The sequence below is a fragment of the Corvus cornix genome, chromosome 11, assembly GCF_000738735.6.
Source record: "Corvus cornix cornix isolate S_Up_H32 chromosome 11, ASM73873v5, whole genome shotgun sequence".
In the NCBI taxonomy this organism is placed as follows: Eukaryota; Metazoa; Chordata; class Aves; order Passeriformes; family Corvidae; genus Corvus; species Corvus cornix.
In genome coordinates this window covers 7752689-7775868 of record NC_046341.1, presented here as the reverse complement: position 1 = coordinate 7775868, position 23180 = coordinate 7752689, and the positions used below count along the sequence as shown (strand labels likewise).

At 52.5% G+C, this 23180-nt stretch overlaps 1 protein-coding gene across 3 annotated transcripts in view; it reads right to left on the bottom strand.

Moving 5' to 3' along the window:
• The window catches only part of VAC14 (VAC14 component of PIKFYVE complex), a 68480-nt gene that overhangs the window by 7632 nt on the left and 37668 nt on the right, over positions 1–23180 (bottom strand). For all 3 annotated transcript variants that reach the window (XM_039558285.1, XM_039558286.1, XM_039558284.1), the window contains one exon: positions 13389–13521. In XM_039558285.1, coding sequence (XP_039414219.1) covers positions 13389–13521 — 133 coding nt within the window. The remainder of the gene's footprint in view (positions 1–13388; positions 13522–23180) is intronic.

Below are 23180 nucleotides of genomic sequence, written 5' to 3'. Positions count from 1 at the left end.
CCAACCCGGCGATCGCCCTGGACCCCGCTAAAATGGAACGGGCTGTGATAAATAAGCTCATTTATCCCAATTATTCTTACGTAACCAGCTGCATTCATGGGGATGAAAACGCTTCCCTGATTTCTCGCCGCTTGGACGTGGGCTGGCTGGAGGAGGGAGAGCGGTGGGAAAGTGAGGCATGGAGGGAGGAAAGGGGAAGGCAGAGGCTTTTAGTCCAGCCTGATGGAGCCAAAAGCAAATCAATAGCTCAGAGTTGCAGGCAGGATCCAGTCACTGCCAGCTGCAGCAGAGCAAGCCCAGCCTGGGCAGGACCAAGCCCAGCCCAGGAGTAAGCTGGCTCCATGCTACCCTTCTCCAGCTGGGGGGATAAGTGGATGCCCCATCCTTGCCAAGCTTCCTCCAGCAGCCGTGCTGGGCACTTGGACCATGAAGTAGGACGGTTTACTGTGCCCAAAGAAGGGATGAGTCCTCCAGGGACAAACACTGGGACAGTTTTAGCGTCAAGAGTGAAGTGGTTGGTGCACCAGGACTGGCTGCACTGCTCGTGGCTGGTGGGGAGCCAGTGTTTTATACCTTCCAGGCAGGAAGACTATGGCAAGAGCTTAAACAAGAAAAACTGCCAGGGAGTACTGAGGGCAATTCAGTGACCTCCAAAGCTCTCCCATCACAAAAAGGATGCCAGTCAGGTTCCCCCTTCACCGTTCCTCCGTGGAAAAGGAAGGCTCTTGCTTTCCATAAATAGGAGCTCTGCCATTTGTCTGGTGATCGCTGTGCTCACAGTGAGCAGGGGGCTGAATGCGAGCTGCTTTCTAATTTCAGGCCTGGTTTTGATTAGTGGGGAAGGGTTGGGATTGTCCCCCCTCCTTTCAGTGGCATTGGGGAACTGGAAACTGTCAGGGTGTTAGAGGAGTAGTTGTGTGGAGACGGTTTCCCTGCTTCAAAGCTGTGTCACCCCACGGGGATGCTGTCCTGCTTGGGCACCATCCCCTCCAGCTGCCCCCAGGTTCTCTGGGAGCCACCAGCAGAATGAGTTTGCCAGTGCACAGCATCCTCCTATGGCACTGGCAGAGACCTCAAACTCCCCTCCACGAAGCCCCTTGGTCGGCATATCCCAAAAGCAGACCCCAAAGGAGGGGACAACTGGCTGGTCCTGCAGCTGCTGGGCCTCCATGACAGCAGCCAGCAGCTGAACCCAACTGTCAGCACCAGGTGGCTGCTCGTGGCGTGGGAGGGTCCCCAGGAGCCCATCCCCTGGGAGGCTTTGATGGCATGAGGGGAACGCCAGGCTGACTGGGAGGAGGCAGGGAAAGGGGCTGAACAGAGGACAGGTGGCTTCAACTGAGATGCCGGTGGAGTGGCTGTGGAAGGGAACAGGGAAGAGGGGACAGAGAGTGGAAGCCACACCCCTTATACATACACACCATAAATATATCCCAGATATATACATCCCATAAATATGTGTGTGTATATATATATATATATATATATATACATGCAGACTTTAAATATATATATCTCCCCAAATATACATGATGTGATGACGGAAGGAACCAGCTAATCCCCCTGAAGCATCATTCCAGCAAGATGCCTCTCCCTGGAGCTCTCCCTGCATCCCTGTGGGTGACGTGCATCCTGTTGCTCATGGGGACTCAGAGAGTCCCCCAAGGACCTCCTGGCATAGAATAAGAGGGGAAGAAGTGTCCCCAGGGAGGCAGAAGCCACAGAGCATCATGGCACACACTGGTAACGTTAGGCAGCCGGCAGCGCAGGCACATGGCGATAATGAAATGTGGTATTCAGGCCATTAAAATTTAACTCCTTAAATTAAAAGGGTTATTCAAGCCTTTCCGATGGAGCCAAGGAATGTGGCTGCAGGCAGATGGGAGGCAGCATCCGCCTGTAGTGTGATGATGGGGGACACCTTGAGCCACCGTGGGGCTCCCAAGGGACCCAGCAGGTCACCTCCAGCCCCTGCTGCAGTCACAGGACCCTGCCCACCCCCTTGCCTGACCCCTTGACAACACGAGGCTGGCCAAGGGAAGAGCCACAGAGGGCACCACAAGCTTTGCGTGGCCATGTTACCCTGGGGTCCCCCTGTGCCTCTGATGCAGCAGTCACCAAGTTGCCAGCACAGCAACGTCAATCGCAATGAATTCCCATCACACAAACGGTTGGTAGAGGGGGATGAGGCACGGGAACAAGCAGAACAGGGATCATACAGGGGCAGGGAGCTGCTGCAGGGCAATCTGCTGGAGCCCAGAGGATGTTGGCAAGATGGGGTGGCTTTAGAGCCACATCTCCAATTAAGGACAAGCCCCGGCGTTCCTCCCAGCCCTCTTGCTTTGACAACTCGATGCCTGGAAACCGGCTAATCTAAACATCATCATTTCAGGCAGCTGTCAGAGCTCCCATCCTGCCCGCTCGTCCCTTTAACCACTTCAGCCCCGTCCCCTGCCCCGAGCCACCGTGCAGGAACAGGGTGGCGGAGGGTCAGGCCAGACCAATGCTTGCTCAAAGAGGGTGAACATTTGTGTTTCCCTTAACTTAAAAAAAAGTAAGATGAGATCCAGTCTCACTGCAGAACCACCTCCTCCTCTGGGATCTGTGGGGTGCCTGAGGGGAAACACTGGTCCCGTCCTGTTGCTCGGCCATGCTGAGCACCGTCCTGCTGCGTTCAATTAAGCAGGTGCTTCTTCATTAAGCACTAGTGATTTGCTTTATTAGCTCTGGGCTAATAGACACGGGGCCCCAGCAGGGAGAGGATCATGTCTCGTCCCACTTCCAGCAACTGGGACAGAGCCTGAGCTGTGGAAGGAGCTGGCTGAGGCCTGGGAGTGATGCTCTGAGGGGTTCTGCTCCACTTTTCTGCTCATGGGTCTCAGAACAACTTCCACAGCTGTGAGGAGGGCAGAGCCCTTCCATGCTTCCTCCCAACCCTCCTCTTCCTCTGCTCCCTTCCTCTCTCCTCCCAAAGGCTTTCCCCACCCTTCCTCCACACCCCAGGCTCCCCAGCAGATGCCCCAGCTTAACCCACCTAACCAGGGAATCCACAGCCTCCATGATGCCCACTGCCCATCCCCACCCCCCTGAAATTCTCTTGCCAGGAAAAGCAGCATCCTCAGCCTGGCCCAGCAGCTGGGATCCTTTAGGAATTTGCAGAGGAAGCATAGATAAAATTAGGTTGGGAAGGGGAGAAGGAGAAGAGAGCAAGTGGGGAAAGCAGGAGGATGTCATTGTACCATCCTTTCCCTCCACATCAGCAAAGAAAATCCCAGTCCTCCATTTTAATCCCCCCCTTTCCTGAATCCAGGCTCCAGAGCTGCTCCTCTGGGCAAGGGAAACCATGGCAACCCCAGCAGCTCCTGCTTTACAAAATTCATAGCGTTTTATGTAAGGGATTTTGAATGGTTTGGGAAGTTTAGGAGTAGGGGAGCTCCTTCTGCAAGAGGCAGGTCTGGGGAGGAGAAGGACCCTCATCAGCTTTGGTTTCTTGGAATGGTTACCAAGCTCCCCAGGGAAACTTGGTGAAAGCTGCAGCCCGGAGATGTGCATATCCTGGGAGGCAATGTGTGGATTCTGGGAAGGAGATGTGTGGATTCTGGGAGGAGATGTGTAGATCTCAGGAGGAGACAAGCCCTGCGCTGCCTTCGCTTGAAAAGGGAAAGGTGCAGAGTGTTTCACTGCAAACAAGAAAACCCTCCCACGAAGCGTCTGCTTGGCAGCAGCCGTCAGTGTGACAACTGCCGAAGGAGCCGCGCTGCCAGCTCAGTGCTGGGCTGCGGCCGCCTCAGTGTCAGGCACTCCCCAGGGATCCCTGGGGATCCCCAGAGCAACCAAGATGGATGTCTGAGAGGAACACAGCACAAATGTACATTAGTATTTCAGGCCAGCTTCAACTGGTGAAACAGCATCTTGATCCTGCAGAGCCTCAGCCCGTGGCTTCTGCTCTTCCTGATGCTCCCCTTGGACATCAGGCCATCAGGAGGTCCCTGTCCTGGCTGGCAGGATGGTGTCCCTGCTGCCTACTAAAGCTGATAGTCCAGCCTGAAGCTGGGGACATCCACCTTCACTTGTGATGAACCCAGCCTTGTTCCCACCTTGGACATGCCTGGAGAACTGTGCCCTTCAACGAGATCACCTTCAGTTCTCCAAGCAGATATCCAACACCTCCGGACATTTTTATGATCAGTGAGATACCTGCAGGTCCATACCAAACAGGAGAGGGAAACAGGGCTGTAGCAAGGGGAAGGAAGAGTAATATCCTTTGGGATAGGCCAGAAGCTAAAGGACAACTAAATTTGGAAACTTGATGGTCCACTCAGCCCAAGGTATGGCGCAACTTTTAGGCATAACACAGATGAATGTGGCAGCTCCCCCAAGGTGAAGCCCACTAGACAGACGACCAGCACCAGCCTCCAGCTGCTCAAGCTGGTGTGTCCCAGGAGTTTCCTTGAGGAAACTTTATTGTGACTTCTGGATAAAGCTATTCTGCCCATAGAATTCGGGAATGGTTTGGCTTGGAAGGGACCTTAAAAACTATCTCGTTCCAACCCTCTGCCATGGGCAGGGACACCTTTCACTACACCAGGCTGCTCCAAGCCCCATCCAACCTGGCCATGAGCACCGGCACTGATGAGTCATTGGCGACCTGCAAAGCTTACAAAATCCTGTAGGAACATCTGAGCATCTACAGGAAGCTCACTTGAAAAACAGGCAAACCTGCCCTTCCAAACCCTCTAGGACACCAAAAAATTACCTCCCTGAAGCACTTCTTTTCCATCTTTTAAACTTGCCAGTGACTCGATGGCGAGATGGGTGGCAAATGCAAGTCTTGCCCTGGGCTCTTGGGGCTTCAAGCCCCAGGCAGGAGGCACCAGCAGCAGCATTAGAGCACATGCCTGGCTCCAGCCACCACCGAAGCTGAGAGGAACAACTCATTCAGTGCTCGCAGTTCAAGTGAGCCCTACAGAGCCTGCTCCCAGAGGGGCACTTACACCGGGCACTGATGTTTTCAGGCAAGCTCTGTTAGGAAGGGGAGGAAGGGTAGGGGCTGGCTTGGGAGTGGGGGAGAAGTGTAGAGCAGCAGCAGATCCTTTCTTCGAGACGTCCGCTTCCCTTTCAGGCTGACAGCTGTGGCCTAATTTTCAAGAAAACTGACAAGCGCCTTATTTCTCCCCCTATAATTTCTTATCACTGCAAATAAAATAGGTTAACGGAGCGGGTGCAGAGCTGTGGCAACAGGAGCTGGGAGAGGCTGATCCTGTTCAGGGCACGCACAGCTTGTACAGAGATGGGAGCTGCTGTCCCTGCGCTCACCCTTCCCCATCACTTTGCTTTAAGATGAAGAAATAAAGTGCTTTTGTTTCTAAAAGCATGGCCAAGGAGCAGGTTGTTGTCCTACAGGTGCATGAGCCTTTGGACCTCCCTGCAGGGAAGGCAGATTTGGGGGAAAATGGTCCTGCTGGCCATCTCTAGACCTCTGAAAGCAGAGGGATAGAATATGGCAGTAATACACGTGAAGCTTTCCAGAAGGAAGGAAAGAGAAGAGACTGGGAAGAGGTGGCAGCATCTTATGGCTCAAGGATAAGTGTATCCTGGGGTGGGAGGTGAAGCTGTCTTGTCTCTTCTGCCAACAACTCGAGCACATGCTGGAGCTCAGGGAAGGAGGTGCCTGTAACTCAGTGAGCCCTGCTGCACTTCCTACTCAAGTGTCAGCTGAAAAAATACCCCATTTATTGCCATGGTTTAGACACCCCAGATGTTATTTCAGCTTTAGTGCCAGGCTTGCCTCCATGCCCCCTGCCTCTCAGCATTCCAGTTGGATCACAATGCCTGCCCTGCCTTCCAAGCCAGGATCCCTGGAGGGATCCCAAGGAGGGATGCAGCCTGAGGAGCCTTGCTCCCTCAAACCCTCCAAGGCCCACAGATGCATGAGAGGAGAGCAGATGGATGGTCCCTGCCCTGCCAGGACCATAAGAGAGCACCCAGTGCTATGAGGGGACCAGCTCCAGGTGCAGCTGAACATGAAGAGCAGCTCATGCACAAAGGGAAGGAGCACTGAGTGGCAGGAACTCCAATCAGGGTGGCTTTTGCACAACTCTGTGTTTTCAGTGAGGAATTAAAAGTGTCCCATCCAGAGGTATCTGAGGACATCCCATCCTGGGAGCAGAGTGCCCAGCTGGACTCATTGGCTGAGGTGAGCTCTTCTCAGTTTTTAACTGAGTGTGCCCTGTACCTGGGGGATAACCCTGAGCAAGATCCCCTGGAGACAGGTGGTGGGAAAAACACTGTTACTCAGCCTGATTTCCTGTCTTGGCTCTTCTCTCCACAAAGATGAATAAACCGAGTTGTCACAGCTGCAGAGCCAGAGAAGGAAACACCATCAGAATACCCGAGCCCCAACCAACAGGATCAGACAGGTTAAGCTGCTTCCCCCATGATGAGGGTCCTCACCCCATCAGCCAGGCAAAGAAAAATTTGGGAGACACTTTGGAAGCTGCTTGTGCTGAATCCCTGCTCTGCAGAACACAACAGTCAGCAAGCAGGGGAGCTGTGGGCTCCTCTCCCCACAGCCCAGTTCGTCTTCTCCCAGCTCCCTCCTTCCACAGCCTGCTTTTCCACAACATTCCTGCTGTGATCCTAAGGAAAGTGCTGGGAGGAAGCAGATATCCCTACCTGGGGACCTGCCCTTTGAAGGAACTTGGCCATTTTGTGAGGATTTTCCTCTCCTACGCACATTTCCCCTTCCTCCCCTCCACCCTCTCACTGACCCAAATTAATCCCAGCCCACGCCGGCACTGCCGCTCACATGTGGTTCCCATTTTTCTACAGGAAAACCCATCAAATCCTTCCAAGCAGCTCCAAGTATGGCTGGTCCTGGAGCAGCTCTGGTGGGTTATGACAGCAAACTCATTTCCAGGGCCTGGTGCACGCCAGCTCATCCAGCCCATCCAGCTCAGTGGAGGAACCTCCTGTCCCTCCCTGGGGGTCCAGTCCCAGGAAGGAGCTGGCCAGGGCTGGCCCAGCTCCTGCTCTCCCAGCAGGGATAATCCTTAGACAGGGCAACCAGGCTCCTCCCTTGTGAAGGTCACACTGTTGGTGACTGCTGGTGCATTGTGACTCTAGAGTCAACCTCTCCTCTAGGGGAAGCTGGGTTTTCCCCCTCTGGCTCCTGCTTCAAGGGACTGGGGTATCAGAGAGCCCAGAATGATGTCCCAGAGCCTCAGTGAATTAAAACCTCGATAAGCACATCCTCCTGTGGGCTCGTGGAGCCCACTGTGTGATGTAAAAGAGGCAATTTGAGAGCTGGGGGTTTTTGGAGGTACAGTGGGGTTGCTGGCTTCCATCCAAAATTCCCATAGGAGCCTGAGGAGAGCCGGGAAGGCATTCACGGTGCAAGGCTGGGGCAGAGGGAGAATGCAGGAAAGCAGAGCATGTTTACCACCACATCACTGTAACACTGTTCTGGATCTCCAGGCACGGGGTTTTACATGGCAAGCGGGGGAGAGGAGGTTTTGGGGAGCCGGGAGAGTTAAAGGGAGGCACAAAGGAATGGGCTGGAGATAAGCGAGGAGAAGCCCACTGACCTCTGTAAAACTGAGAATGTTCACCACCCTGCTCCATCACCCTGTGCCTGGCCAGGGCCTTGGGTGGGAGGGAGTCCCTCTTTCTGCTTTGCAAATGGGCAAAAAAAAAAAACCAACCTAAAAAGCTTTCTCCGGTTCCTCCTCTCGGCCAGGCACGAGGAGGGGGATGGCGAGTGCACAGTTCATTAAAGCCGGAGGGCAGGCGGCCAGCGAGCATCCTGGCAGGCAGAGCAGTGGATTTTCGCAGGCTCACTGCCTCCCGACACAGAAGCTTCCCTTGTAGCACTCACAGCTGTTTGGATTTTACCCGAGTTCATATCACAGTTTATCAAAGAGGCTCCATTTTTTTTCCCCTTCTTTTTTTTTTGCACTTTTCTGAGTACAAGCCAAACGGTTCCCGCAAAAACAAACGCAGGTTTTGTTCTGCATTGCAGTGGCACGGAGGGTGGGAGAGAGGAAGAGGTGACACGTGTCCCCCCTCCAGCCCTGATTCACTTGCAGAGGGATTTTCAGGGCATGGGTTTGGCAATGGGAGCTGGAGGGGGCACAGTGGCATCAGCACATCCAAAGGAAGGAGCAGGAGTAGGTTCTGCATCCCAGCAATGGGTGCCTCCAGATCATCAGGAGGTATTGGGATGTTCAGCCAAGGAAAATGTGTGTCCAGGGGAGCTCAAGAGTATCCAGGCCTGGGAGAAGAGGAGGGTTTTGGTTAGCTCCAGCTCCTGAGTCTCTCCCAGCGAGGGGCTGGGAAGTGAGGACAGCACAGCAGGAGGAAAGGACAAGGTTAGGGATGAGTTGGGAGCCAGGATGGGGCCGAGGGGACATTGGCTCACTGCAGTATAGTGGCATTCTGCAGTTGTGGCATCCTCTTATTACCAAAACAAACACCCACTGGCTCTGTACAGGATCCCCAGTGCATCCCTTGCTATCCAAATCTGTGGCTAAACCCCCATCCCACTCCCTCCCGACAGCCCTCACTGGGATGCTGGCAGGCAGCCCTTCCCTTCCCACTCTCCCAGACAGAAAGCACAGCCCTGGGAATGCCAGGCAGGCCAGTCAAAAGCGATTTAACATGCACCTCACTGCTGGCCTGCCAAGAGCATCGGATGGATGTCTGTGCTCCACACTCCTCCAGCCCTCTGCTCCCCTCCTCTGATTCCTCATCCTGGTTAGCAGGTTCAAACTCACTTTGCAACTTTTTCCCTATTTTTTGTGGAGAAACTGGTGTTGTACAGTCAGCCCCAGCCTCTTGGAGAGCCCTGTCATGCCCAAAAACAGGGACTGGCCACCCCAGCCCCAAGGACATCATGTACAGCCCTTCATGCACCCAGTGTGACCTGCTAGTGCTTGTCCTCAGCTCTGCCCTCCTCATTATCCAGCTCTCCACTGGCCTCATCCCAGCAGGACTTTGAGACCTCAAGAACAGTCAGAATTTCCAGCCAGGTGAACTTTTCCTGTCTGCTGGAACTATAAATCTGTGGCCCCATCATGAGACTTGGGATTTTCCAGCTCTCCAGCTAATGCCATAAACTGGCTGAACAACCTTCTGTGTTCCAGCCTCTGTCTTCCAGAGTGGATGGAGAACCAACCAGCCCTCCTGGCCAGCCCCCACAGGGTTCAAGCGTCGCCCCAAAGGCCAAGGGCCATCTCCAGTCAAATGGACAATCCCACCGGGTGCATCACATGGGAGGTGGTTGAAAAGTCATGCCAGGGCCTCTTCCAAGCAGCTTAACCTCAGAAAACACCTCGTGAGAAGGTGCCAGGCAGTGGGGAGGTTTGTTTAACAGCTCTATAAAACAAGCTGAGACAACCCCTGCATGCGGGCCCCTGCCTGGGGAGCAAAGTGCTGACTCAGGCATCCTCTCTGCCCCAGGGTGCCACTGCTCTGCAAGAAAATAGCCTTGCTGGGTTTAAGAGTTAAGCCCTGCACTTCAAAGCATCCACACATGACATGCATAGGGATGTCTCAGCCACTCAAGCACATCCCATACCCCAGAGAGTTCATTTGCTGTGGCAAGGTACATCAGCCATGAATGTCTGAGCTGCTCCATCTCAGAGAGCAGCAAAAAGCTGGCTGTTTTGGTGCTAGGCTTGACTCAGCCAGCTGAACCAGTTCCTGGAGCTCAGACTGACCCTGGGGACAGCACAGGAACTGCACAACCAGCTCTGGGGAGGTATAAGACGGGAGAAGACAGCTCCTTGCAAGGACAGCCAGCCCTATCCTCACACCGTGCTCTGAGCAGCAACGCTGATGTCCATGCAGTAGGGCTTAACCTCTCCCTTAATCCCCCCATCCCACAGCGCTGGTACCAACCAACAGGCATTAAATCCAGCCTGTAAATCTCGGCATGAGCTGAAAAGCTCTGTGCCGCTCTGCTGCCTGCCTCCTGAGCAGCCAAGCAGCTTTCCCTCCACAGGGTTCCTGCCCGGAGGACAGCCGTGCTGCTCCAAGGAGCCATGTGACGCGCTGGAAGCTCCTCCGCATTTTTCTGCTGCTCCAAGCCACCATCGGGAGGTCAGCAGCTGAATGGGAATATTTGCTTCTTGCTTAGGGGCTCTGTAGAATCCAGGACAGCCACGTGCCAGCCAGGGCAATCAGCAAGAAGGGTGGAAGGCCTCAGATCTGCTTATCAAGGTGGGAGGTAACACTGATGGTCCTGCCTCTGACAACACTTTGGGAGCAACCTTTGAGTGCAAACATGCCTGGCTTGAGAGGAGAAGGCAGCACTTGGTATTCTTAGTTTTGAAGGCAGACTGATTTTTCTGGCTTCCAGCCTAAAAAAAGTCACAAGTGACAGTAAGAGAGAACTGACCCCCAAAGGAACCCAGTCAGCTGCAATGCAGAAAACTGATGCCAAGCCAAAAAAAAAATTTGGAAGAGATCATGGGAGCAGGTTTCCCTCTTTTCTCTAGGGGAGAGGGGTGGGACAGCATGAGACTCCGTGGGACTCGTACCACTGGAATCCCCTCAGCACATCCTTTGCCCAGACATTCATGAGGCATTTAAACAGCTTTGAAGAGCCTTCTCCTGGATGTTGCTCTTCCCTTCTCTCAGATCATAAATGACAGAATATTCTGAGCTGAAAGGGACCCACAAGGATCAAGTGTTGGGGCTCAGCTCGGCATGTGAGCTCCACCACAGCCATAGGCTTTCTCTCTGTGAGGTCCCCTTGGATTGAGGGGATCCTAATCCTAAAGTCCTCGGCACAGATGAGGCATCACACCATGGTTTGATGGGCACTGGATCCCACTGGGGGAGGCAGCAGACCAATCCATCTCTTGGCTGCACAAACAGCACTGGCAGAGGGACCACGTGCCAGTGTTCAGTTATTCCCCAGCCTGGTGGTCACAGGCAAAGAAGAAGAAATTCTCTGGATACTTCCTTATGAATGATAGAAGTTTTTGGAGCTGTTTCCCTGTTATTTTGAAGGAAGTTTGTGTTGCCACATAGCTCCAACCTGTCTTCTCTGGCAAAGCATCTCGAGATACCCACCTTGGGGCTGGGGTTACTGATGGTGAGACCACTTGTCCCAGCCCCTACCTCTGCCTGAGCCAGGCTTGGAGGATGAGCTCTGCCAGCGAGGGCTGCAGGTACTTCTCCCACCCATCTCCTAGCATCAGACAGGCTCTGGAGCAGTTCTATATGTCTTGGGGACCACAGATCCTTACACAGCAAGAGATGGTCCCATCTCCTGCAGAGATCACTGGTCAAAACCCACTTCCATCCCCAAGGATGTAACGTACCATAACCTCTGTCTCTGGGACTCTGAGGACATATCAGGAGAGCGACTAAAGTCCTTTCAGAGTCAGCAACCAAGCATGAACAAACTTGAGTTGGATTAGAAATAAACTACCTTTAATCGCAGACCCCCTATGTGACCTCATGGACCTTTGAATTTGCCCACCAGCAACGTGACAGGGAAAACTGCTGTGCTGTGCTTGAATAAAACCCCTGTCTCCCATTTCCCTTTCCTGTGAACACTAATCCTTCAGCTGGAAATCATTGCCTAAACGTAACAAGCCTATTTTCCTTCCCTGCTTCACTGTTCCCAGGCCAGCCTGGGAAAGAGGCAGCAGTGGTCCTGGACCACACTTTAGCAGACCCTGTCCCAGTCTCTCAAGCATCCCCCTTGTGCTCTCCAGCGCAGGATGAAACATCACCAGCATCTCTCAAGTCAAACATGAGGCCGGCTTCTCACCCTGCTGTGCGAAACAGCTGAGCTGGCTTGTGGATAGGGGAGGGATGTAACGTGGGAACGCACATACGGCTTCAATTTGAAAAGTGGCTAAAAATAGCTCCACGAGGCTCCCACGTTCACTGAGTCTCTCCAGCAAGAGACCAATCTTTGCCAGAGAGTCCTGTAGAAGTTTTTCTCCTCTATTCTCATCTTGCTTTTTCTGGAAGCAGCAGAAATGTAGTTTACACCAGTCCTCTACCCACCATCAGTAGGTTTCAGAGTTAATCGCTGGTACCTGGGGGAACGGCTCACCCTTCCAGAACCACCACTTTGGCTCCAGTCCTGCATCTACCCCACATGAGCAACAACGTGACTTGACAAAGGACAGAGTCATCTATTTTTTTTTTTTTTTTGCTTTACCAGGTTTTTTGGGGCATGAGTCACTGTAAAAAGCCTCGGCTTGCTGAGCTGCTGTGAGCCGGTCCCACCGCACCTCTGGCTGGCTGCTGGGAAAGCTGGGCCTGCCAGGCAAAGCTCATCCTGCCAGAGCTGGAGGGAAAAGTTGGAGGTGGCCGTGGTACAGGAGAGCTTTTAAATGGGACCCTGCCCAGGCTCACTGTCATTCTGGTCACCCGTCACCCTGCTTCCCTAATACACTATGGGGCCACTTCCCTGCCAAGAGTGGCTTATCCTAGGGGCTGTGCTGACTGGCGAGAGGACAGTGGACACTGTGAGTGGGATATTGTCTCTGGGATGAATCCAGACTTGAGCAAAAATTGCTGCCTAAGCAGGTACAATTCCACAGCCAGCTCAGCTTAGCAAATTTTGGGAGCTCTGCATGCTGTATTTTCCCACTGCAGTGGTGGGACCCCCTCATCAATACCTGGCACACCCCTGTGCCTTTGGAGAGGTGGCTCTCTTCTCCCACAGAAGCATGGCTTGTATCTCATGCTCTCCCCCTGTTCATTTGATGCCACATCCCTGAAAGCAAGGGAGGAAAACCCAGAGTCCTGCCAGCTGCTTCCACGAACCTCCTCACGGATTCCTCCACCTCACCTCGACCACTAACCCTGTTATTTCCCAGCGAGCTGAGGAATGGATATCCCTTGCCCCAGATTACATTGCATTAAAGATGACTCCCTGCCAGCTGCCACGACACTTGGCATTCCAACATTCACAACATTTGGCTCTCCAGCCTCCACCGCAGCTCCTTACCAAGCTGAAGCAAACCCTACCAACTCTGTGCATTGTAACACATGGCTTTGGATGGGTGAGCATCTTGCCAAGCTGGCTGGAGGGATTCACTTGGCTTGGCACTCCAAGTGCAAGCCTGTCTTCATGCTCCGGCTGGTCGAGTTGTTTCTCAACGAAACAGGCTCTGACAACACTGTTTAATGAGGAGCCACTTTGCCTCTGGGGATGGGAGAGAGAAATATGGTGCCTTGACATGTGAAAGGCAAATCCCGTTTGCTACAAAACCGTTTGTTGGAGAGCGAGGGAAGCTTGAGGAAATGGTTTTGGCTCTGAGTGAATGTAGTACTTGGGCCTCTTGACCCTGCTACCCCCGTCCCACCTGTCCCAGGGGTGCTCAGGGGCTTCAGTGAGGCTGGTGGCGTGCTCTGACCTGATGATGAAGGCTCCTCTGGTCTCCAGGAGTTTCCGTTCACTGCTGAAGCGCTTGAGCAGGTTGATCATGAACTTGTAGAAGTAGGAGTTCATGGTGGGGGTGGAGGGTGAGCACTCCAGGCCTTTTGTACCTGAGGAGGCAAGGGGAGAGCAAATCAAGAGCTGCCAGAGCCCTGCTGCCAAAGCCTCGATGAGAGAGCAGACACCCAAAACATGGCCACAGCACTGAGGAGGGCAGGGGCATGGAAAGATTTTCAAGCCTCATATAACCACATCTGGCTGGTCCTAGCAGAGCCAGCCCTGTCTCGGCTGTCTCCAGCCCAGGGGAAAGCATCTTAGGGTGGTTAAAGCCCTGGAAGCAGCACCTGGGGGTAAAATGGGATTTTCGGGAGCTCATCCCAGAGCTATTCAGCTTCAGTAGCTGGTAGAAGAAGGGGTACCTGAGGCTCTAAATTGAGCCAATCCCATCTCCTCAGACATGGCATGTACACTCATCCCAAAACCACCAGATTGCTGGTGAGTTGAAGAGCCTGTAATCCAACCCCATAAGCCATAGATGTCCTGAGCCCAGTGTGCATGTAGGGGCAGACACACACATTCAGCCCCAGGTCACGGCATGGACACCGATTTACACTCGGTGATGTGATTTTCCCTGGGCAGAAGCCACTTGGTGCAATAGAGTCACATACAGTGTGTCCCAGGGCTAGCATAAAGTACTGGTCAAACCACAGCAGAACTCCAGGCTCAGGGGTTGTCCCGGTCTGAGACTCTTGGCAGGGAGGGCAGGGAAAGGGGCAGCTCCCAGCTCAGGGAAATATTCCTTCCACACACAAGAGCAGGGAGCTGGCAGGTAAAGATTGCTTTTCCCACAGTGAAACCCCAGGGGAGATGGTTTATTTAGCAGGACAGCGCTCAAAGCAAATGTTTGGAGAGAGCATTTCAAAGGCGACTTTGCAACAAGGGGAGCTCTCTCCCTTAATTTCTCCTTTGGAAAGGCCATGTCTAACTGCGGTAAGGAGGAAAGCCAGCACACACGAGCACCCCAAGGCTATTCCCCATCCACTACTTTCATCAGATAACCGAAGGAAACCTAAGCAGTTTGATTTATGGATGTTGTCTGCTTCTACGGACACTCAGTGGAGCATGGAGCAGCCAATTAAAGATGCAATTAAGCTGCCAAAGCCCAGGAAAGCTGATGGAAAAGCTGCTGGTCTGTTTTTCACCCTGCCTCTCCCAGTGATACACAAGAGATACACTCAGGGCAGCTTCCCCAGCTTTGGATTTAGTATCTAAGAGAACATACAGAGCCAAAGAAAAAGGAAAATGAAATACGAGGTCATCCTGACCAGAACCTGGTGTCCTCTTCCTGCTGGAGCTGTGTGTTCACCCACCCCTTGGTACATCTGTAACCCAAACCAGGCTTTGAAGCAGGCAGCACCCCGAGCACAAGTGTTCACCATCGCATCATGTTTCCCCTAAGCTGCAGGGAAGATGATCTGGGCAAAAGAAAAAAAAAAAAAAAAAAAAGGATCCAGCCGAGCCAATGTGCTCCAAAACAAAGGTGTGTTTGTTCGAAGGCAGGGAGTACCCGGCGTGAAAATACAGCCGTGCCCCACGTGTCGTCACTACAGCTGCTCAGCACTGCTCAAAAGGGAGCAGAGACAGTGTGGAGGTGACAGGGGGCAGCTCTGCCTTCCTGCTGTGCCTGCCTGCAGCTTACCCTCATACCTCCCAGCAGAGCCTGGGAAGGCAGGTGAAGACCAAGCAGAAATTGTCTTTTAAAGCTCCAAAATGATATTTTTGCCTGTTTTCTCAGTAATGCCGAGGCACCCAAACCTGGTTGCGCTGCAGCATGCGCTAGCAGCAGGTAGGACATCCCACCTTCATCCCCACCAGCTAACAATGCTCCAGTGCTGTAGTTTGCCTGGGAGGAAGGTCTGATCTTGGAGTTTCTCCCTTCTCAAGACCCCAAAAATAGTCTCTCTGAGCCCCACAGCAGCATGGACAGCACTGCTGCCCAGTGTTCCCTTCACAAGGCAAAGCCAGCTTTGTACCTTGCTGCCATCCCGCCTGCCTTCCAGTCAAACATTACATATCCTAGAACACATCCCAAAGGAAAAACAGGAGAAGGCAGCAGTTTTTCTCCTCCCTGGCAGGACCAGCACTTCTGCTGTGCACAGGACAAAGCCCAGGAGCTGTATGGCTGCAAAACTGACCAGCCAGAAGCACTCTCAGATATGTGCTCTGAAGTGGTGCAGCATCTGCTGCATCTTCAGCTGGAGACTGGGAACAACCTGCTGGATCAGCTGAGTATCCAAAAGTCAGAATTGCCTTGGAGATTCCAGCTACAGTCTTCAGGAGCTTCAGTACTGCTGTTTTCTTCCACTGACTGGTTCCTGAACCTCGGACCCTTCTGCCCACCCTGGGAGCAAGGAAGGACAGGGATACAGAGATGGTGAAAACAAGTCTGTGCCCTGTTTTTCTTAGGAGAGGAAAGCATATGAGTATGCCCACTCCAGGGAGCCTCTTCACCATCCTTTGCCTCTAGGAGGACTGAGATTGAACTTCAGAGGGATCATTTCTCCATCCCTTGCCCACATGGTGCACAGCAGCTATGCCTGCATGTCCCTAAGGAAGGTTTCCACTGTGGCACACCATGCCAGAGCAGCCCTGCCAGTGCTCTCCAGGGGTAATGCTGGGAGTGAGAAACCAGTGTGTAGGAGTCTGCCAGGCTGCAAAAGGCTCAACCAAACCTCAGATGGAGTTTAAACAGGCAATACTTCTTCCAAGCAGGAAAAGCCGTTCTTTTCCAAAGCCTCCCAATCCTCCAAACTTCCTGTTTGCTCTGTTTACAGGATGTCTAGGAAGTGGCTGGCACCTTGTGTGCCATGGTGTAACCCTTCCTGGCATAGCCTGGAGCTCAGCTCGCTGCCCCGCGGGTTACAGCTCAGCACAGTGGCATTCCCAGCTCGACAGAACTGTAGGAGCAGCTTGTCAAGTGTTTCTCTGAAGCACGAGAGACAAGCAGGAAGAAGTGTTAAGAAAACTGTGGCATAATTAATTGAAGCTTGCACCTCTCCCCCTTTCCCTGAAGCAAGACTTTGCAGATCTGTAACCTGGCAGATCTGCTGTTAACGTAGCCAGGGCTGGTGGCACGTCACGGCTCTGCTGCTTTTTTTTTTTATTTTTTTAATCTGGCATGGAGGAGGAAGCTGGAAGAAGAAAGATCCCTGCTCAAAGGAATGATGAAATTCAGTCCAGATATTCACCAGAATAGGAACAAATGGGAATTTTGGGCTCAGAGGAACATCAGAACAGTGAAACATGATGAAAAGCATGTGGGAATTGCAGCTCCATGGCTGCAATGAGTCCCCACCAACCTGGGCCCTTACCATTGAATCACAGAAGGGTCCTTAAAGCTCATCTAGTTCCAACCCTCCTGCCATGGGCGGGGACACTTTCCGCTAGATGAGGTTGCTCAGAGCTCCATCCAATCTGGCCTTGAACACTTCCACAGATGGGGCAGCCACAGCTTCTCTTGGCAGCCTGTGCTAGTAACTCACAATAAAGAATTTCTTCCTAATATCTAAGCTAAACATATCCTCTGTCAGTTTTACACCATTATCCCTTGTCCTATCAATGACTACAGCGACCTCCCGCAGCCCAGGACACCGAGCTAACAAAGCTTTCCCTGGATTCCCTTCACAGACTGGGATAGAGCCAGGGACATGAGCGGGCTTCTCGGATCACCTAAGTCAATACCAACATCTGTTCCCCCCATCCATGGGTGCCAGCTCGAGTGGAGCACAGTAAATGTCTGCAAACCCCCCGAGCATCCCTGAATGCTCACCAGCGGCTAATGCTGTTCCCATCGCTTGCGTGGCCACGCTATAAATCAACCGAGACAGGCAATTAGGGATCTATATTAAGGCCCTTATAAATATATATTGTACATCACCCTGGAACATTGAGGCTGTCTGGCTGCTTGATGGGCTGAGCTGTGTCGAGAACTACAGTATCCAAAGTGTCCCCACATTGCTCCGGGTGAGCCTGGCAGACTCCGACATGAACTTGGATTTTTCTACCTCAGCCACAAAGTGCTGAACTTCACTCTGGCATAAAACATAACTTCGATTAATTTACTATAATTGGTTTCAAACCAGTCTTAATTAAAACCGGTGTGGACTTGCTTAACTCCATTGAAACCAAATTGGAATAAGATTGGAGCAGAATTGATTCCTTTCTGAAGCGAGCTAAAGCTGGGTAAGCTGGTTAAAGAGTATCCACAAGGGTATTTGCGGTGGTTTAGCTAAAATGATTTACCGCAATCTCTAATTGAAGCAATTTCAGCTCGGATATAGGCAGGGTAAGCTAAGAGTTGGCGAGGACAAGCATCCTTCCCACCCGAGTGCTTTCCCCAAGGCGTCATGTTTCCAGCTCAGCCCAGAGAATGATCTCCCTCAGCTCCTCTGAGAGAAACAGGGATAAACCCGGCGGCAGCCGGAGCTGGTCCGTGAGCCTTCAACCCGCCCGAGCGCCAGCGGCGTGGGAGTCGGCACTGCCAGATGGTGCTCTGAGAAACCCCGGGCAGCGACGTGGGAATCTGTGCGGCGTCTCCCCCCGGCAGCCTTCCCCAGGATGTTTTGAATTTTAGCTTTTGCAAACACGGAGTGGCAAAGCCTCGCGGAGCAGGATAAAAATAGAGCCGTAAAAAAGGCAAATCCTCCCCTCCTCCTCCCAGAAAGCCGGCGCAGGGCGTAGCTGGAAACAGATGTGAACATGTCGGCAGCTCAGCTGGGCTCTGGAAAACCTCCACTCTCCCCTCTCCAGAGCACAGGATGCTGCTGGGGAAATAAACCCATCAAAATTCTGGATTGCACGGGCAGGGGCTGTGCTCAGCCTGGTTTTGCCTGGGCACACATAGATGTTTCCCCCTTTCTACCTGGCTAAAGAGCCATGGGTTTGTAATTCCCATGACTTCAGCGTATCAGCAGAAAGGGGGTCCCAGATGGGTTGGGGTACATATTTTGATGCCATATGAGGCTTTTGCTGCCCCTGGTTCCCCCCACTTGATGCAGTCTGTTCTCATGGCTGCCTTAGAGGAAGGCAGCAAGCAATGATAATCCTGACGGTTTTCCTAGGAAGGTTAGCAGTCAACTACTGCCTCATTTTTCTTTGCTAAGGTAAATCAATAAGCAAAAATGCAGCAGGGGTATAGCTCAGCCATTGTTCTGGAGCACAAAGTACACCCAGCAGAGCTGCAAACCAGGAATGGTTAAGCTTCATGGTGAGCTTAGAGTGGATTGAGGCTCCTGCATGGAAAGGTGAAGCATACAGAAGATAACCTGTAGGAATGAGCAGCAATGGGCTTTGCTGGGCCATTTCAACACCAACACTCTCATTCTGATAGTTTGTTTTTCACTTCATTCCTCACCTCACCCTCCAAATTCCTCACAACATCTTAGGAAAACTGAGGCAGCCCAGCAAAGTAACTCCAAGGGAGGGCTTGGCTAGGAGTGATTTATCTACACCATCAACTTCTCCTTTGTCCACCACAACAGATCAGTAATCCCAGCTGTTTTTTGGGAATCCCCAGGCTTTCTGGCTGGCTGTATGCTGTGACCATCTCAGGAGGGATGGATACCTGGAGGCACGCCAGGCGAGTTAATGCTACATCTGGATGGTCTCTCCTGGGGTTTTCCATGGCATCCCAGCTCTGCTATTACACTCTAATATCCAGGAAAAGAAACAGATCACTCTTTCCTTCAAATTCCTCTCCTCCCCAAGAGGCAGAAGAACGTTTTTGACAGTCAACTCTCCTGAACAGCTTCATGCTAGTAGGGAAAGAGATGCCACAGCCACCAATCATCAGGAACCAGACCACTGAGCTTGGAGCACTCAGAACAGCCCTCTTTTCTCTTGCCTGCTTGGCTCCTCTGCTCCCTGCTGTCACACTCCTGATCCTGCAAAAACTGCTGGAAGCTGGCTCCTTTGAGAGCAAGTGATTGGTGGTGTGATGTCGGCTGCCTCATTGCCTTTTGTTGGGAGGATGAGTAAGGAGGGGTTTAACTTTTATCCTTCTCTAACACTGGAAATAGCAGTTTAGCAAATCTGAGCCATCTGACAAGGGGCCACGTTCTCTTTTCTACCTGTCATGGACCTCCTGCACCCTACAGACTCTCACCTGATGTTTGCAGAGGCTGCCCTAACATTTTCCAGACTGTATGGAGGTGGGACCTTGTCACACACTGCTACTTCTGCAAATCTGATTACACAAACGAAGCAATGGACAACGAAAAGGGAGTGGTTTGGCTCACTGAGAATAAAATTCCCCCCAAGATACATCAAAAGCAAACCCCTAACACAGAATATCTCCGCTCTGGAGCGTTGCACGTTCTCCAGGGGGGATACAGCAAGATTGAACTCAACAGACTACATTTCTCAGGGACTTCTAGCAGTCTCCTCCAGAGTAATCCACTGACTCCTGGGATATCCATGGTTTGCCAGTGGAAACCAATGACCTCAGGCACATTACTGCATCCACATATAGAGTCAGACTCCTGGTAAACATCCTATAGCATGAGGAGCTCAGAGGGTACAGCGCTGTCCCCACCATCTCCGGCAGGAAGCCAGGCAGGAGAGACCGGACCAAGCTGGAGAGGAAACAAAGGGCTGTAACTGCTTCACCTTACAAAGCTGTGCAGAAAGGAAGGAAGAGATGTGTTTGAGAGTTACCCTGTGCAAGGCAGCAGCTGGTCTGGCATCCTTTTGGAATGAGCTTTTGTCTCTCCTGCAGAGCAGAGCTGTATACTAGGCTGGAGGGCTTGCACCTACGATATCATGGAATGGTTTGGGTTGGAAGGGACATTTAAAGGCCATCTAGTCCAACCCCCTTGCTATGGGCAGGGACACCTCCCACTAGACTGGGTTGCTCAGAGCCCCATCCAACCTGGCCTTGAACACTTCCAGGAACAGTACATCCACATCTTCTCTGGGCAACCTCTTCCAGTGCCTTGCCATCCTCACAATGAAGAATTTCTTCCTAATACCTAACCTAAACTATTCTCCTTAAGCTTGAAGCCATTCCCCCTTGTCCTGTCACTCTGTGCCTTGTCCAAAGTCCTCCAGTTTTTCTGGAGCCCTTTAAGGCACTGGAAGAGGCTCCAAGGTCTCCCTGGAACCTTCTCCAGGCTGAACAACCTCAACTCCCAGTCCGTCTCCTTAGTAGAGGTACTTCAGCCTCTGATCATCTCTGTGACCTCCTCTGGACTTGCTATGACTGGTCCATGTCCTTCCAGTGCTGAGGACCCCAGATCTGGATGTAGTCATCCAGATGGGGTCTCACCAGAGCGGAGTAAAGGTGCCCAATCACCTCCCTTGACCCACTGACCTTGGTGACAACCACTCTTGGGTCATCTGCTACTTGTCTCAACTTCTACACGGTTGGAATAAACACTCCTAAAGCAAAGCAGGCAGCTAGATTCCCATTGTACTGACCAGACTGGCATTGCACCATCACTCCAAAGACCAGGGAGCTCTCAGGCACAGCCCTGCAGCCCATGTTCCTGGAAAAGTGGGCAGAAAGCACCAAGGAAGCATTCCTGGAGGCCAGCACCAGCCTCCCTCTCCCAGGGCAGTCAGAGCAGGTCGGGAAGAGATGTTGGGTCTCCCCGGCAGTGCTGAGCTGGGCTGGCCCCAGCTCATTGTGCTTGGAGAAGGCGTCGAGGGCAGCTGACCTTACGTAACCGGAGAACAAAGCGGCTAAATAAAAACTGGAGCTGGGAACGGGCTGCGGAAGTGGGACACGGCTTTCCTGACTAATCAACCAGCATCTGAAGGAAACCAAACTCAATGGCAGGGAAACAACTGCATAAACACATCCCGAGGGAAGAAAGGGAGAGAGAGGAAACGTGGGGAAGACCATGGGGGCACTGGCCCCTTCCACCTCCACTCCTGCCCTTACTTGCTTGGCTGGCAAAGCCTGGAGTGTCAAGACAGAGAGCACAGCAGGGAATCTGCCACGAGCTCAAGGATTTCAAAGGGTGACCTTGCTTGTTTACCTGCAAAGCCACCAACTGCACATTTGGAAGGGCCTCAGGGATAGGAGACGATTGGGGCTGGGATGGATCAGCAGCTTCCCTCCCACTGCTGGCTTCAATGGCAACTCAGTCTGAAGTGGATGAAGACAATGGAGAGATTTTACCCTGGGGAAAAGTGCTGGAACCCTGCAGTCCCCACTCTGATGGGGGAACAGCATCCACGCTACTGCCAATACAGCACTGAACCACAGCACCCTAGGGAACCATCCCATACATCCCAGTACGAAACCAGTGACTCCAGAAAGGGATACACCTTCTCTTTGGTGCCAGCATGATTTTTGCGTGGGAAGGGCAGAGTTTTGGCTCACTTGCTCTCACCATTTGGGACCACACTCACACATGGGGATTTCGACTGCCCACTGTCCTGCTCCGAAAAGCTCTCCCTTCAAGCAATCCTCTGACAAAAGGAGTATTTTTCAGGAGCCTCTGATATTCCAGGCATAATCCAGGAAGGTCCTGGCCTGGCTGTGACCCTCAGTTTCCCTGAGGGAACTCCCCAGCAGCCCATCTAGTCTCAGCCTTGGGTGGTCAAAGCCAGACAGGACTGGGGCCATGATAAACGTCCAAACCCAATGAACCAGCTCCTTTTTCCCTCCCCAAAAACATCTGCCTTTGGTTAAAAGCCAATGGCCCTGCAAAGCTCAGCCCCAAATAAATTCTTAAGGAACATATTTCTGGTGCATTATAGGGAAGAGGAAAATAGGTGAGGAAGCCAGAACCCATTAGGACCTGTGTGGGGGCAAGTTGTCCCACCCTGGGGCAATGGGAGCTCCAGCTCCAGCAGATCTACTCCAGGAAGGGAGAGCCACACTCTTTTAAAGGTTACACTTAAGGAAGTAAAGCCAGGTTGCTCTTCCAGATAGCTAACAGGGGCCACGGCAGTCGTTAGGATCCACGCCATGCAGCCTGCTATTTTTAGATCATCCAGAAGGAAGGAAACCTCAGACAACCATCAGTGTGAGCTGAACTGCAGCTCCTCAGCTGCTTGGCCAGCGCTGCAGGAGCCGCTCCACCCAGGCAGTCTCACTTCTGACAGTGGGAGGATGGATGAGACTTGCAGAGGGCTTGGGGAGGTCGCCAGCTCTGCAGCCCTCACCTCTCCATTGCAGAGATAAAGCTGCCAGCAGGAAACAGGTAGATCCACAAAAAATATCTGACCCTGAACAGCCCAAGACTTGAGCTGGTTGCTGGCGCAGACATTTATAAGACCAGGGAGGGGTGAGTGATCCAGGACCTTTGGAGAAAACAAAGCCTGGGGATGGGAAAGCAAAGCCTCCCTCTCTGGTGGTGATTTTGCAAGGCCCTGTGGCTGCATCCTGTGCAGGGAGAGGCAGACTTGGCTCAGTGCTCGGGTTGCAATCCAAAGCTCACATGAAACGTGCTTTTGGCTGGGATGACCTGGCCTGGGGAGTACAGCTGGGAGGCCCTTAAATAGCAGCAGTGGAGGAGAAGGAGCAGCCAAGCAACTGTAAAGGATGAACCACAGACAAGGGAAGGTGGAAAAAATTTCCCCATGTGCTGGGATAATTAATGAAAGGTTGGTTTTCTTTTTTTTATCTCTCAAGTCTCCAGAAAATAGGATCGCCCCTCTTCATCTCTCTCCTGAGGTTTTGCCAGACACTCAGAGCAACATAGCAGTTCATAGCCAATGTGGGCAGCCTGGCACAGGAATCCCCCTGCAGATCTGGGGA